The sequence below is a fragment of the Halichoeres trimaculatus genome, unplaced genomic scaffold (assembly GCF_033239565.1).
Source record: "Halichoeres trimaculatus isolate MK-OKI-2021-1 unplaced genomic scaffold, fHalTri1.1 fHalTri1_scaffold_18, whole genome shotgun sequence".
Classification (NCBI taxonomy): domain Eukaryota; kingdom Metazoa; phylum Chordata; class Actinopteri; order Labriformes; family Labridae; genus Halichoeres; species Halichoeres trimaculatus.
Window position 1 is genome coordinate 24,003,740 of NW_027437196.1, and position 14,423 is coordinate 24,018,162.

A 14,423-nucleotide genomic window follows, 5' to 3' on the forward strand; every position below is an offset into this window, starting at 1 on the left:
ATCTTGCTCGGCTCAAAGTGAGGTTGCTACAAAAACTGCTCCCCCTGGTGGCTGGCTTCAGTATAGGTCCAAAAATCCAGCTCTCCAGTCATTCCAGATGGGCTGTGGTCAAACTTTAAAAAATTAATACACCTCGTAGAAATGTTTCTCATGTCCGATTGTTGTAGTGATTTGAAGATATAATTTGGCTGTCTTGTATTCAAGTCCTCCTTTTTTCTGAAAAGTTTCATTTTCATTTTTGTTATACAAGTTTAAAAACAACGGCTGTCACCGTTGATTGACAGCTGCCGTTCTTCTGTATTTTTTGGGGGGATTGTAAAATTTGTCAGGAGGTAGAGTCAAGAAGATATATATATATATATATATATATATATATATATATATATATATATATATATATATATATATATATATATATATATATATATATATATATATATATATATATATATATACACATATATATATTTTTTTTTTGTCACCACGCTGTCCACTCTATATACAGTCTATGGTCTGGACCTGTCCTTTGATTTGCCTCCTTTCTTTGCTCTCTCGGACACAATTTGTTGCATTGACAACTCGTTGTGTCTACCCATCTTCCTGGTACCTTGCATACTGCTCCACATGTTTAATGCCGCATCAGGTTATAGTCCTTACAAACTGCATCTTCTTCTTTGCATATGAGCCAGGCGTAATTCCCCTTCACATAAGTAATCATTCTCCTTCTTTGCATAAAACACTCTATGCCTGTCATCAATAATTTTTTAGCCTTTGAAAGAAACATCTTGATGGAACAACATTTTGAGGAAGTTGGCTGCATGACAAATTTTAAAATTTTTCCGTTTGATTTCATGTGGTGATTACGTTGCATTCAGGGTCAACTTGGACATTTCTTCTGTGGCCCCAACAGCAGGCCGGGGACATGTATGCAGTGGGCTGGATTTCACTATTTACTGATTTCAAGTGGCAGGCCATATGAAACGGTTTCATGAACTTTGTGTTTCAGACGGCAGCGTTTTTTCCTGTCAAATAAACACACAGTTGTGTTTTCTTGTTGTCCTACTTGTGATCAGTAAAAAAAAAAAAAAAAAAAAAACCTCAAAACAGTAGCCATGTCTGTGAAAAGTATATTTGATGTCCAAGTTATTTTCCAGTTTGATATTTGTCCTGTCTGTTTGCAAGGTTTCTAAAATGTCTGACTTTTCTTTCTTCCTTCGACATCTCTATCCCCGTCAAACATATTTTTAGAGCAGAGCCGTCTGAGATTTTGGCTGAAACTTTTGCAAAGATAAGAAGAGCTTGTCGTTGGCTCCTGAAACTCTGAACTAGCACGCTTACTAACCACATTATGCTAATGTGTTTACTAGACTGTGCACAAAGCCACCAAGGTTTAAAGAATCTGTTTTTTTTTTTTTTCTTTTCTGAAAACGATGCTATTGTCATTAGTAAACATCCCGGTTCCCTTCCAAACCCTTTCTACTGTGAAAGAGGCTTACAAACCAAATCCACCAGGGAGTGATGTTTTGTAGCGTTCCACACTTACCCTCCCCTGCCAAGCACACACTCTGCAGCAGCATCCAAAGTCATGTGATGTTTGTGATTCTGCATGAAAATTAGGTGAAGGAGCTCAACTTCTCCTCTCTATTTGCCCTCCTCCTCCTCCTCCTCCTCCTCCTCCTCTTCCTCTCTTTCATCACTTTCTCCCCTGCCCTTGATTGTGCGCCGTGCAGAGTGACAATTTAAAGTGATAGTTAATCTCTTTGGATTGTTTTGCATGGGTAAATATTTTGAGGCGCTTAATCTAACTGAATGTAATGATGCATTGATGGGCTGATTTATTATTCAATCAGGCCTGCGTGGAGCCTGATTACTGGAGTGATGGCACAGTATATGTGCAGGTGGGAGCATTTGCGTACAATCAAGCACACACACATACTAACATGCACACAAACACTCAGTCTTTGCCTCTCAGCGTGCACACGTGAATGATTTCAGCAAATTACCATAAGAATAAAGATGGGAGGGAACCAAATCCCACAGAAGTGGCTCGATGCAGCATACACACCTCGCCTCAGTGACACGGCTCGAATCAAGAGCTGTCTGCTGCGGTGGAAGCGGCTTAGCGTCTGTCATGTGGATAGAATCAGCATGGTATTACTGGCATGGTAATGGGGGTCTGGAAACCGGAGGTGGGATTGTTGGAATCCAGACCTCCTCAGCGCCTCAGGCCCCTTATGCTGCAGTGTGCCTTGCTCCTGGCTAGTCTATCTATATGCTAAGTGCCACCAGCAAACCAGACTAAACAATTCTTGTATCAGGGAATGATGTCGAGATCTTGTCTGGGCTTATTTGGCCCCAAAACTCGACCCAGCGACTGTGTTGTGTGTTTTTTTTCTCCTGTTATTTTGTGTGTAAGGAACAAAGTGTGTGTTAGCTTTCTTTGTAACCTCTAAGCTTCCTTTATGCATGATTCAACCTCTGTGTTTTGATTGTTAGTCAACTCTTGCCCATTCATCTCTGACCACCAACGCACAGACGAACCATACAGCAGAGTGACTCATAGTCCTCGTACATCACAACAGATAATGTTTCATCACTGACTCAACCTCTTTATCTTTGTTCTGCTTTGATGCTGGTAATTATAGATAATGTAATTTCTGTCCTAAGCATTAACTGTTGAGTAGCCCTGTGGTAAGCAAGGCTAGCTCGAGCTCCACCTCATCATATGGAACTGCACAGGCTTTCTTTATCCAACTTTATCTCTCTCAAACTATAATATCCCATTTATGTACTTCTATCTCACATCATGTTACAACTAATTCATCTCTGTCTGCATGGCCTCCCTCCTCATTTCTCCTTCTCTCACCTACAGAGCACAAAACATTTTCAGGATGGCGATGCGCGGCCGGCACATCCTCTTCCACGTGGTCCCAGCAGCCATGAAGAGACAGTACGAGCTCCTGGCCCAGAGCGAGCTCAGTCCACCTCAGTCCAACAGAGTCCGCTTCAGCACGGACTCTCAGCTGACGGGCGACAGGTCCAGTGTGGCCGGTTCACAGGTGATAGGTGACAGGTCTAGTGTGGCTGGGTCACGGATGTCCAGATCTGGACCACAACCAGGTCTAAACCACAAGTAAGTTCCATTACTTCTTTTTAAAATCTGCTGTACAGTTGTGTTATCTAGCTCCATCAATAAGCAGTCCAGCTTATGTTATACAGCAGGAATGGCTGCGACTACTATACTGAACTTACAGTATAATGTTATTTTCATTACTATGTTCCTACTGGGTCTTTTTGACGATACTTAAAGACAGGGGCAGCGTTATGGGTGGGCCCAACGGTCCCAGGCCCACCTCAAATTTTTCTTTGAAAAAAAAAATAAAAATAAAAATTCTTTATGTACTTATATATTAAAAAGTATTGGTTTTAAAGAGGAATATATATATGTTTTAATGTCCCTTTAATTATGCTTTTTATTGTCAGATGCCCTGTCTTTATAAAATGATCAAAGTTTGCCATTCTTTTCACCTGTTGGTAAAAAAGAGATGAATCATTCAGCTTCATGTTACACCATTAGGACAAGAGAATGCATTTTGGAAAGACTGTAGATTTTTGTCTTTTATTCAACTGTGATTAATGTTTCTGCCCTTGCAGCCTATAACACATGGTAAGTTGAGGTGGCGCAGCCCATTGGTGCGTTAGAGCACAACTCTTTGGCCGATACCATTGAGAGCCATTGCTGTCTGATGCACTTAAATTTTTTTATCAAATATTGTAGGATCAAAAAGCAACAGAATCTGCTTTAATAATAATATAGTAATGGTTATTTATTAACTTTTGTAATTTAAGGCCCACCCTAAATTGATTTGCCCCACCCAAAATTAAAATCCTGGCTCCATCCCAGCTTAAAGGTGTAAAAAATGTTTATGTTTAACATTCAGTGACTTTCATTGAAAAGATTTAATGTGTACATGGCATGGACATGGTAAAAGATCAGAGGAACAAAATACCAGAACTTTCGCAAAATTAAAAACAAACTAACAAAAACTGTTACCTTTAATTAGTTATGAGACAGATAAATGTTTGTGTGACCACGTCCTGTCCTTGGCTGCTGCTACCATTAAGGTCTTTAAAGTCTAAGAAGTCCCTTGTGCCACTAAAAAATTTAACTTGTTGCTGTAATCGACAATGATATGTCCAAAGTGTTGTCGTATTCCTTGTTAACAGATAAAAACAGAGGTAGATTTTTAAAAAAAAAGTCATAATGGCAATACTGAAGTAAAACAACCTTCAGTTGATAAGTTTTGTGTTGCTCTCTAGCCACCAGGGATCCCTGACAGGAAGCACTCCTGAGCCGAGCCGACGGTACACTACATTACCCCACACCATGATCACCCGGACGTCCTCAGCCCCCTCCCCCTCCCTGCAGCGCAGGGTCAGCACAAACCCGTCCAACAGCTCCTACTTGAAGAACAAAGGCCGCAGATTCAACATCCAGCTGAAGAAAGGTCAGAAAATACAAAAAAATCTAACGTTTTTTGTTTTTGTCTCCAAGATCTAGATGGTACTTTGTTTGAAACATCATTGATGATAGTTCAACACAGGAAAATATTTTTCATCTTAACTCAAAGTCCACTCTGTCTGCATCAAAACTAAGATAAGATAATTTGAGGGTTGATGGAAACTCTTCTCATTGAAACATCAAAGTGACTTCAGACATAGATTATCTAGCAGGCAGATCCTGCAGCTTTGTGCTAAAATGCACTTGAACCCCCAAATAGTTTTTCTATTTAGATAATGAAGCTCCTCATTTGTCAACCGTAAAACAGTTCATCTTTCAAGGGAGTAAGCAGATGCTAATAGCACCTGTCTCTCTTTCTCTCTTTATATTCAGCGTTATGCTCTGTCACCTCTCTTTAATCCTCATTGAGACAAAGAGGACAAAGGACACTCTCATCATCTGTGAGCATTTGTCATCTCCCACAGCAGGTTGAGGAATAAAACCTTTAATCATTCAGGGAATATAAAAAATGCTCTGCTTGTAGAGTGTCTTCTTGGCTGGATGGATCCTGTTTCGTATCATAACCACAATGTTAGTGGTTTAGTTTTTCATTCTCTTTCATGTCCTGATTCTCTCTATCCAGCTCAAAGTGAGCCAAAATTAAAAACCCTGAAAAGATCTCTAACTGCTTTGGACTTTCCCTCGCTGAGAAGGTCGATTCCAAACAGATCAACCGAGTTTGTGGTCTGAAAACTTTTTTTGGTCAAAACTTGAAGATTCAAATACTACAATCTGCTTCCAGCTGAGGTTGGTTTGTTTATAGACTTGGACAAGCCTTTGATACTCAATCTGCTGTTTGTCTAAGCCAAGCATTGTGGTGAGCTTTCTGCCAGACTTTATCTCATTTTCATCACTTCCTGTTTCTTTAATGAATTGAGGATTAGTTGGTTGTAAAACCAACCAGCTTGTTGGAAGACTTTTTCTTCTCCCTCCCTTTCTTTTTTTGCTGTTTTAGGGAGCAGATGTTTGGTTGAAAGCTGGCACCAAAGCCAGAGCACGGGGCTAGAGGGAAATGTGCAGCGAGTGAGGGCAGCAGTGCAGGCTAAATGCAAAGCGCTCCAGGGAAATGCGGTGACAAGCTGCTCTAATATGTTTGGCGATGCTCCCTGAGTGCTGCCAGCAGACATAGTTCATGTAAGAGTTCATATAAAATCCACACAGCAGTGCAAGATCCCTGGTCTGTGACAGGATTATGTTTTCTGTTTTTGATGGACAATCACAAAGCTGCAGAGATTTTGGCGCTCCAGAAAGAGTAAGATGCCAGTGTCCACATTTCTTTGTGTTCTGTTTACTGTTTCTGAAAGCAGACTGCACAGACCAAAACACAGGACTTCTGCAGGGTCTGAGTTTGCTGTTATTAGGGATGAGCGAGCACAAATACCAGCCTTTATTTAAGGTATCAGTACCCGTGAAGGCTGTCGATACCAGCAGCCGATACTCAAGTCCTCCTCCCAGTAGTTGGCACTACATTGCACTTGTTAGACACCACGGCAAATGTGTTTCAGGTTGTGCTCATAGACTGCATTAAACATGGACATAGCCTCTGTGACGTCACCCATCTGTTCCTGACACTTTGTATGACGCCAATCCGCAGACACAACCACGATCTTTATGATGCCGGCTGTGAGTTTTTCTTCGAACAGCTACAGGGAGCTTGTCAGTCACGTGAATTGATGTGTGTCTCTGATTGGACATCAAACAATCCTAATAACTTCTAAACTGCCGAGTTAGAAACAAATTTTACTCATCATACAGTGTGTGCCAATAGTGAAATCAGCATTTTAGACCCAAGCTGTTTTTTTAAATCAGGCTGTAAATATGTTTTTTTAATTCCGTAAAAGTCTGTTTTAATGGCTGGGTGTGAACGTGACTTCCAGTCTTTTTTGCAGCCAGCCTCAAGCGGATTCTCAATGAACAGCAACTTTTAGAACTTCTGCAAAGGCTTCAATTTTACTAACAGGATGTTGCCCCCTGGTTGTGCTCAGACAATTTGAATGAACCAGAAAGAGTTTACAGGAAAACTGTTTTATATTGCACTTCAGTGTATTAAAAAAACAAAAAAATGAAACTCTCACTTTTTTTTTTGCACTTTTGTTAGTGTATAAAAAAAAACAAAACATATCTTGGACTTAATGGCAGAGTGACTGTGCTGCCTTTGTTCAAGATGACGTTACCTATAATCAAGACTTAATAAATCAAAAGTACAAGTGGTATCAGTGAATCCTTAAGAGAGAATACTCATTCTAATAATGGTTAGAAAAAAGTGGTATCAAATATCCCTAGCTGTTGAAAATACTGAATCAAGAATTAAAGGTATAGTCTGTCATACTTGGTGGTATATAGCCAAACAGACTTTATAGCAGTGAAATCAGTGTGAATTTTTAGATCTACAGTGGAGCAGGTTCCCCTCCACGGAGATCATGTTTTTATGTCCTCATGTTGTATATTTCTGCATGTTGGTAGTTAAAATGCTCATGAAATCTTCCATGTAAAGGACAAGTAAGAAAACAGTTGTTGTGCTCTGAAGAATCTGTATTGATACATTTTTTGATAGTAAATTCTTGATAACTGAGGATCATACTGTCCTGTTGGGAGCTTTTTATCCAGAATTTGAAAACTAAGTGTCACTAAATTTCTTCCTCACCATACACTGCACCTTTAAGACCAGATGTTTTTCTGAATAATTGAAGCTTCTGTGAAATTTTTTAGCTGGTCATGAAACCGACTGAAATTAATATTGATGACTGTTAAAGACTTTGCAAGAAATTTTTAAGTGATCTTGAAATAATCTGACATTTATATTTTTACCTGTTCTTATTTAATTCATGATTTAAAGTGTGATTATTAGCACAATAATTGGCAATTATTAGATTTTATTCTCAGTATCTGTACTAGGGTCAGATTTTTCCCATAAAAACACAAATCCATTTTTCAGTTTTTAGACCAAAAGTCCCTTTGATGATGCCTCGCAAAATTAAGCAGGGAGAAGTAACATCTGTCTATTGTCTTTTTGGGGACTGGAGCTGGCCACAGTAAGTGATGAACAGTGTCATGCTTATACAGCCTTTTATAACAGTCCACAGCATAGATTCGTTCTTTAAGTTACTTATGTCAGTCTTTTTTTATTCCTGTATTGAAAGAGGACAATAGCAGGAAACTGGGTGAGAATGTGGATAAACAGGCAGGAATTTCAACTTGGTTGTCTGCTTCAGGGCTAGCCTCATGGGACAGACAGCCTAACATCTAGTCCACACCAGTGCCCCACAGTACTAGGTCTTGATGAGTTCTACATGTGGCTTTTAAAACAGAGCATTTTTTTTTACGTTGCATTTTTTTAATAAGGACACAAGATCTTAATCAGGAAAGACCACTATATCCATGCCTAGGGTGTTTTTCTGAGACACTGAGTGCTGAAGTACATTAGTTCAGTGTGGAAAAAAGGCACTCCCTGCCCAAAAGAGGACGCATGCCTTAAACTAATCTAATAAATCTGAAGCCATTCATGACCTCTAAAAGGAGATGCATTATTATCCAAATGGTAGTGTTTTGGAAATTTAACTCATTGCTGAAGCCCAACAGAGTGGAGAGTAACTGTGCTTCGGAAATCCATTTTGACAGTTCCTCTTTGATTGCCATCAGCCTCTATCACTGATAATGTACTTTCAGAGAGGCCTCAGTAGCTTTATTGGTGCCTTGTTGTAATTGTTGTGACTCAGCCTGAGTGGCTCTGAGCTCTGAGTGGCGGGAGCGGATCTTGCATGGCAAATTAACAAGAGTGCTATAATCAAATACTGCAGTCGAAAAAAAAAAAGGACATACGCACCCCATTAAGTCATTCTAATGTGCCTCAGCCTCTCCTCATGTTTGCTGTTTAATTGGTTTATCAGAGCCAGGATTCCAACTAATCCAGGAAGGGATACAATTACTTTTATCCTGCTCTTCTATTACCCAAAATAAAGACGTCAGTGGTTAATTACTGCAGGCCTATTAGAGATGCATTCTACTAATTGCCTGATTGGAGAGCGTTAACGACAAGATCTTACAATGGGCCGGAGTTTGATTCTGCTCATTAGGCTGCATGAGGGCCAGGGGAGAGGAGAGGGTGTGGGAGGGGGTGCCAGGGCAAAAAGGGGAACAAAAAGATTTGAGGAATAAGAAAGTACACTGAGACAGATGTATAGAGTAAGATTCCATGATCAGGAAAAAAAAATAGAATCTGCTGTCTCCTAATTTTATCTCCTCTAAAGTTTCATGTTCAGGGTGGAGAACTAATTGCGATGCATGTAGCTTGTTTCACAAGTTTAGCTTTCATGAAGTCAAACTCTGCTGATATAACATTCAACACAAGCCATGACAGCTATTTCTGCCTGCTCAGTTATCCTCCTGCATTGAGGGAGAGATCATAGCACATCATTATCCTCAACGGCTCAACTTTTTTTCACTTTATAAGCAACCCCTTTATCACCTTCCCGTAAGTTTGTTTGTGTGCAGAAGCCATGAGATAGTTGCAGCGCACGCTCCTCCCTCTCTTTGCGTTTCTTGTTCATCAACACCATCACTGTCAGCGTTACGACAGTTCGACAGACTGCTGGAGAGACATACTGGGAAAAGTAGGTCACGATGAACCATCAGAGGTGCTGACAGCTCTGTGAAATGAGCAGCGACTACTTGACATGAATACTAATCACTGCTGTTGCCATTACAAAAGTCTCCGCTGAAGCCACAGAACACGCCGTCGTCACTTGGCTGTTTAAAACGCCGGCAGCTAGGTTTTGCATGGTGGAATCTTTCTCTCTAAGCGCTGTTTTTAATGACTTATCTAATAGCATTTTGTAGCCAGCCTACTGAATGTTTAAGTATTCTGTTTTAAACAAGTAAAAACAAAAGGAATGATTTGATTTTGCTCGTTTCCCAGCTGACATTTGAAACCGTTCCTGGCTTTTATATGACAACTTCAGGTCTGGTCAGCAGGAAAGGTCAGGCTTGAGATCCTCTTATTTATCCATTATTGTGTTTGCCTACTTCCCATAGACCTGCAATTCATATTCATTTGATGAACCTTAAATGTCAGACTTAAAACCTAAAGCAAATGGCTTTGCACTGTTGGTGAATGTTTACTCAGATTCAGAGGTGGAATTTAGTCTGCGCAGCTTCTCGTAGTATGTAGCATCTCTTACTTTCACATACATGTATGTGAACATGCACTTTACCCAATGCTTGGCAAACACAGTGGGAATCTATAGAAGTTGAGAACGAACATCAGCTGTATGACTGAATTATTCAGCCAAACACAACCAGAGCTCACAGATTATGTGCTTATAGAGTTTCCCATGACAGAGCATTAACAAGCGTCTGCAAAGTTTACACGAAAACTTCTTGAAGTTAGGAAAAAACATTTATACAAACAAATACAAAGTTTGTTTTGCATTTATCACCTGTCTGTTGATTGCCAACAACGAGTGAAAATGAAGCTTTGTAAGAGGATTACTTGCGGCAGAGCTGCTCTAAATGACTGCATTATATTGTGAAGTAGCTCTTAACCAAGGGGCAACTTACATTTGAAAAAATAAAGCCTATGCCTAAGTGTTAATGGTTGCTGTTCATCAAGAATCTGCTTACAGCATTAAAAACATATTTACAGCCTGGTTCAAAAACCTCTTGGGTCTGAAACGCTGATTTTGCTATTGGCACATACTGTTCTGCGGGTGAATCTTTTTTTAACTCTGTGGTTTAGAAGTTTTTGGATTTTTTGATTGTCCAATCAGGGACACAGCTCAGCTAATGTGACTGATTGGCATCCTGTTTGAAATGAAACTCAAAGCCGGCAACATATCCAATGTGGCTTTGTCCGCGTATTGCCTTCATGTTGGGTATCAGGAACAGACAGGCGATGTCACGGAGACCACGTCCATGTTTTATAGTCTCTGTGCTTTTAATACAGGTTGACAGGTGTATAATGTTTTCAGTCAATGCCAAGCAGTAATCCAAAGTCAAAAGACAAATATGAAGCTTATTATAAAATTCTAAAAACTGCAGTTCCTCAGGATTCTGGTGTCAATTTTTTTTTTAACTAGCTGATTATTTTAAAAGTTTTGCCCATATAAGGGCATGGCTGACTTGACCGACAGGTGGGTAAGCTGTAGCTGCATAGAGGATAGAGGCCTGTCTTTTTGCCTCATCCTAACTTGAACAAAGGTGGTGGTGTTCAGCTTTTCCAATATAGCCCCCTTGACAATAGACTTCAAAACCTTTGCTTCAGGAAACAAGTAGATGATGAATAGACACAGTCTGTTTAGTATACAGTTTATGGTCTGTACTGAGTGGCTTGTTGCAGTGGTACTACTGGAAGCTGAAGGATTGTACTAGGGAACAGTACCAGCCAACCAAATTTCCAACATGCTGAGATCAGCCCATCAGCACATAGCACATTTCCTTTTAACCATTTAAACTCTAAGGTCCCCCCTAGTTGGGTAATAAAAAAGGACTTGAGCTATTACTCTGAGCATGTGGTATAGATTCCAATACTGACACCCTGAACAAATTTTGCAAGTGTTTCCTTTATTATGATGCTATAACTATTCAAACAGACCCTGTAGATACAGAGATCTACTCTTCAATTTGAGTGTGTCATTTTTTCTAGACGGGACCAAAAATGAGGCCTGGGTGCAATGGGTTCATACGATTTAAACTGTGGCCGTGGTTGATTAGATTGGTGTAGATAAAGATGGTAAAGGATTTTTGTTGATGCACAGACTTCATGTTACCATTGCAAAATTCAATATTCCAGGTAGACCACCCCCTCACAGGAATTCTGGATCTGCTCTCGGCTCAGGGGAGTTTTATTTCACAAGTGGTCACTTGGCAAAAATTGAAGCAAGGCTGAGCATCAGTCCTGTATTCATGTCTTTATAAAAAATTCAAGGCTGCAAAGGATGCATGAAAAAGGAGGTCAGAGTTCAAGGCAAAATGTGTCTCACTGCAGAGAGGGGAAAAACATCTCAGTTTGAAATTCAGGGATGTTCTGGAGCACAGTGTACCCCTGGGTGCACCATTAAAAAAAAAAAAAAAGACATGCTTTTGTCATGATATAAACTTCAGACTATCCCAATATAGAGGATCATTGCTTCAACCCAGACACAACCCTCTGACCTCTGGCTGTTCTACCCAGCAGTCCAGAGGTTTTTTGGTTTAAACATCTGGCCCGTGGTCGATGGATGATTTAGGAAACAGCTTCTTTAGCTGTAGTTGTAGAGCACAACATCTAAAAAGTCTATTGAACTGCATTTTAATTCTTTCTGTAATCCATAATCATTCACTTCTCTACTGCTTATTCTGGTCCGTAACCGGTCTTTAATCCGACCATAACTCACAAGAGTGGCTTTGCAGTCCACACGCACTCATCATAAACACTCAATTTGGGTTCATAGCTCTGATTCTAAATTTAGAGCTGGGGACATTTCTTCATCTTAACTTCCTAAAAAGTGGAATGAGACACACCCTTCAGTCGAACCATTGAGAAAGTCTGAATGGTAGTCTGTTTATATTAACTACAGGAGGTTCAGAGGTTGGTGGAAAACCATAATTTGATCCCCGTGCAGTGGTTTCTGTGTGTTCCAACTTCATGTAAAGTAATGAAAAGGATGTTTTAGAAATGTTTTAGGAGACCAGCAGAAATGCTTTCAGGAGTCTGGAATACTCCAAGAAGACAAAGTTAGAACTTAACAATAGTTTGGCATCTTTTCTTCTTTTTTTTCTGACTATTCTGGGATGTTAGGAATGAGTAATGAGGAATAAATCATATATCTCATTCTGCATACATGTGCAAAGTTAAGTATAAGCTACATACTGGCTTGTAAGTAAGAAATTTAATTGTTTCCCTTATAAAGGTAAGAAAATTGGTTTTGTTAAGCTTACCATGGGAAAGTACAGAGCAGTATGAAATTTCATCTTTTGCTTCCACCAGCTATTTGAATGTGTTTACTATCGAAAATGTATTTTTAGAATTCATTTTTCCACATTTTAATGTTCAGTTGATATTTATGAACATATACAAAGTTGCTAAAGGTTCACTCAAACGTAACATGCTCATTATCGTCCTCTTCTACATAACCAAAAATATCACTGTAATATACCACGGTCTAACTTTGCCATCCATCCTCTGTGTTTCCCAGGTCCAGAAGGTCTGGGATTCAGTATCACATCCAGAGACGTCCCCATTGGCGGCAGTGCTCCCATCTATGTAAAAAACATCCTCCCCCGAGGGGCCGCTATCCAAGATGGCCGTTTAAAAGCTGGAGACCGACTTCTCGAGGTGGGCCTGCACTTTTTTTACAACCTCTAACTGTTTAATAGAGTTCAGCCGGTCTGCTCTGTGAGTTTCCTGTTGTTTCAGAGATTAATTACTCGTCGGCTGATACGGTTTTGTTCCAAAATTCAATCTCACAGAGCTTTTGTTGAAATGAGTCAAACACTCTGTGTTCCCTTTGGCGATGACAATTTAGCTCCAGCTTTGAATTGCTGGGGGAAAGTGGTAAGAAGGAACAATATTTTGATTAAACTTCAATCAGAGTGACGTGAAAATCAGCTAGTGCTCACTTTAGGGGGAAATAACCAGTATTTAAATCCAGCTCCAACTGGCTCAGAGACTAATTTGCATAAAGGTTATGTGGAGGCCATAGATTTCCCCTCATTGAAGTCTGAGGAGCTCTTTGATTTGAGTTTTGCAGCTGAGTGGGTGCGTATCTTTTCATCAGCCTGTATTTATGATTCCTTATGTATGTGTGTGTTTGTGTTTGTGTAGGTTAGCGGAGTGGATCTCAATGGAAAGAGCCAGGAAGAGGTTGTGGCCCTGCTCCGAGCCACACCCATGGGTGGCAACGTGAACTTGTTGGTAACTCGCCAAGAGGACTCCCTGCTGCCCAGAGAAGTGGTTGGTACTATTTTTATTTCTACTTTGTGATTGTGAATGTGTCAGTGTTTTCTCAAAAACCTTGGAGTGTTTGCTAAAAGACAGACAGGCTGCTCCTCTCAGAGGGATTGATCAATACATATCTTCAAAACAGCATCACAAAATAATCCAAATGGTTGTTTTTTTTACTTAATCTGTTTCAGTAAGACTTTGAAGTTTTCTGCACATACAGTGGGGAAAAAAAGTATTGAACGCGTCAACTTTTTTCTCATCAAATTTATTTCCAAAGATGCAATTTAATCAAATTTTTTACCAGACATTGGTATTAACTCAAATAATCCACACATGAAAAGAAATCACAACGTTCAGGTCCATAACTATTGATTAGGTGATTGACTAGGCCATTCTAACAGATTGATTTTCTTCTTATGAAACCATTTGAGAGTCAACTTTGCCGTGTGCTTTGGCTCGTTGTCCTGCTGGAAGGTCCAGCCACGTCTCATCTTCATCATCCTGGTGGATGGCAGTAGATTCATATCAAGAATTTCCTGATACATGGCTCCATTCATTGCTCCGTCAATTATATGAAGTTTGCCAATACCATGAGATAAGAAACAACCCCATGCCATGATGCTTCCACCTCCAAACTTCACTGTTGGTGTAGTGTTTTTTGGGTGATGTGCAGTGCCATTTCTCCTCCAAACATGGTATGTAGTATGACAGCCGAAAAGTTCAATTTTGGTCTCATCTGACCAGACAACATTCTCCCAGTATTCTACAGGCTTGTCAAGATGCTGTTTAGCAAACTTTTAACAAGCTTCAACATGCCTTTTCTTGAGTCTTGCGGGCTGAGCGTCCATAGAGGCTTTGGCGGTGGAGTGCAGCGCTCATTGTTTTCTCTGTAACAATTGTACCTGCTGCCTCCAGGTCTTTCTGGGGCACTTTCAGGGTGGT

General features: G+C 40.1%; 1 protein-coding gene across 2 annotated transcripts in view; it reads left to right on the plus strand.

Moving 5' to 3' along the window:
* Positions 1-14,423, plus strand: part of LOC141807267 (partitioning defective 3 homolog) — a 540,268-nt gene that overhangs the window by 276,854 nt on the left and 248,991 nt on the right. For both annotated transcript variants that reach the window (XM_074693146.1, XM_074693147.1), the window contains exons 9-12: positions 2,873-3,133; positions 4,321-4,508; positions 12,733-12,872; positions 13,362-13,490. In XM_074693146.1, the coding sequence (XP_074549247.1) occupies positions 2,873-3,133; positions 4,321-4,508; positions 12,733-12,872; positions 13,362-13,490 (718 nt within the window). The remainder of the gene's footprint in view (positions 1-2,872; positions 3,134-4,320; positions 4,509-12,732; positions 12,873-13,361; positions 13,491-14,423) is intronic.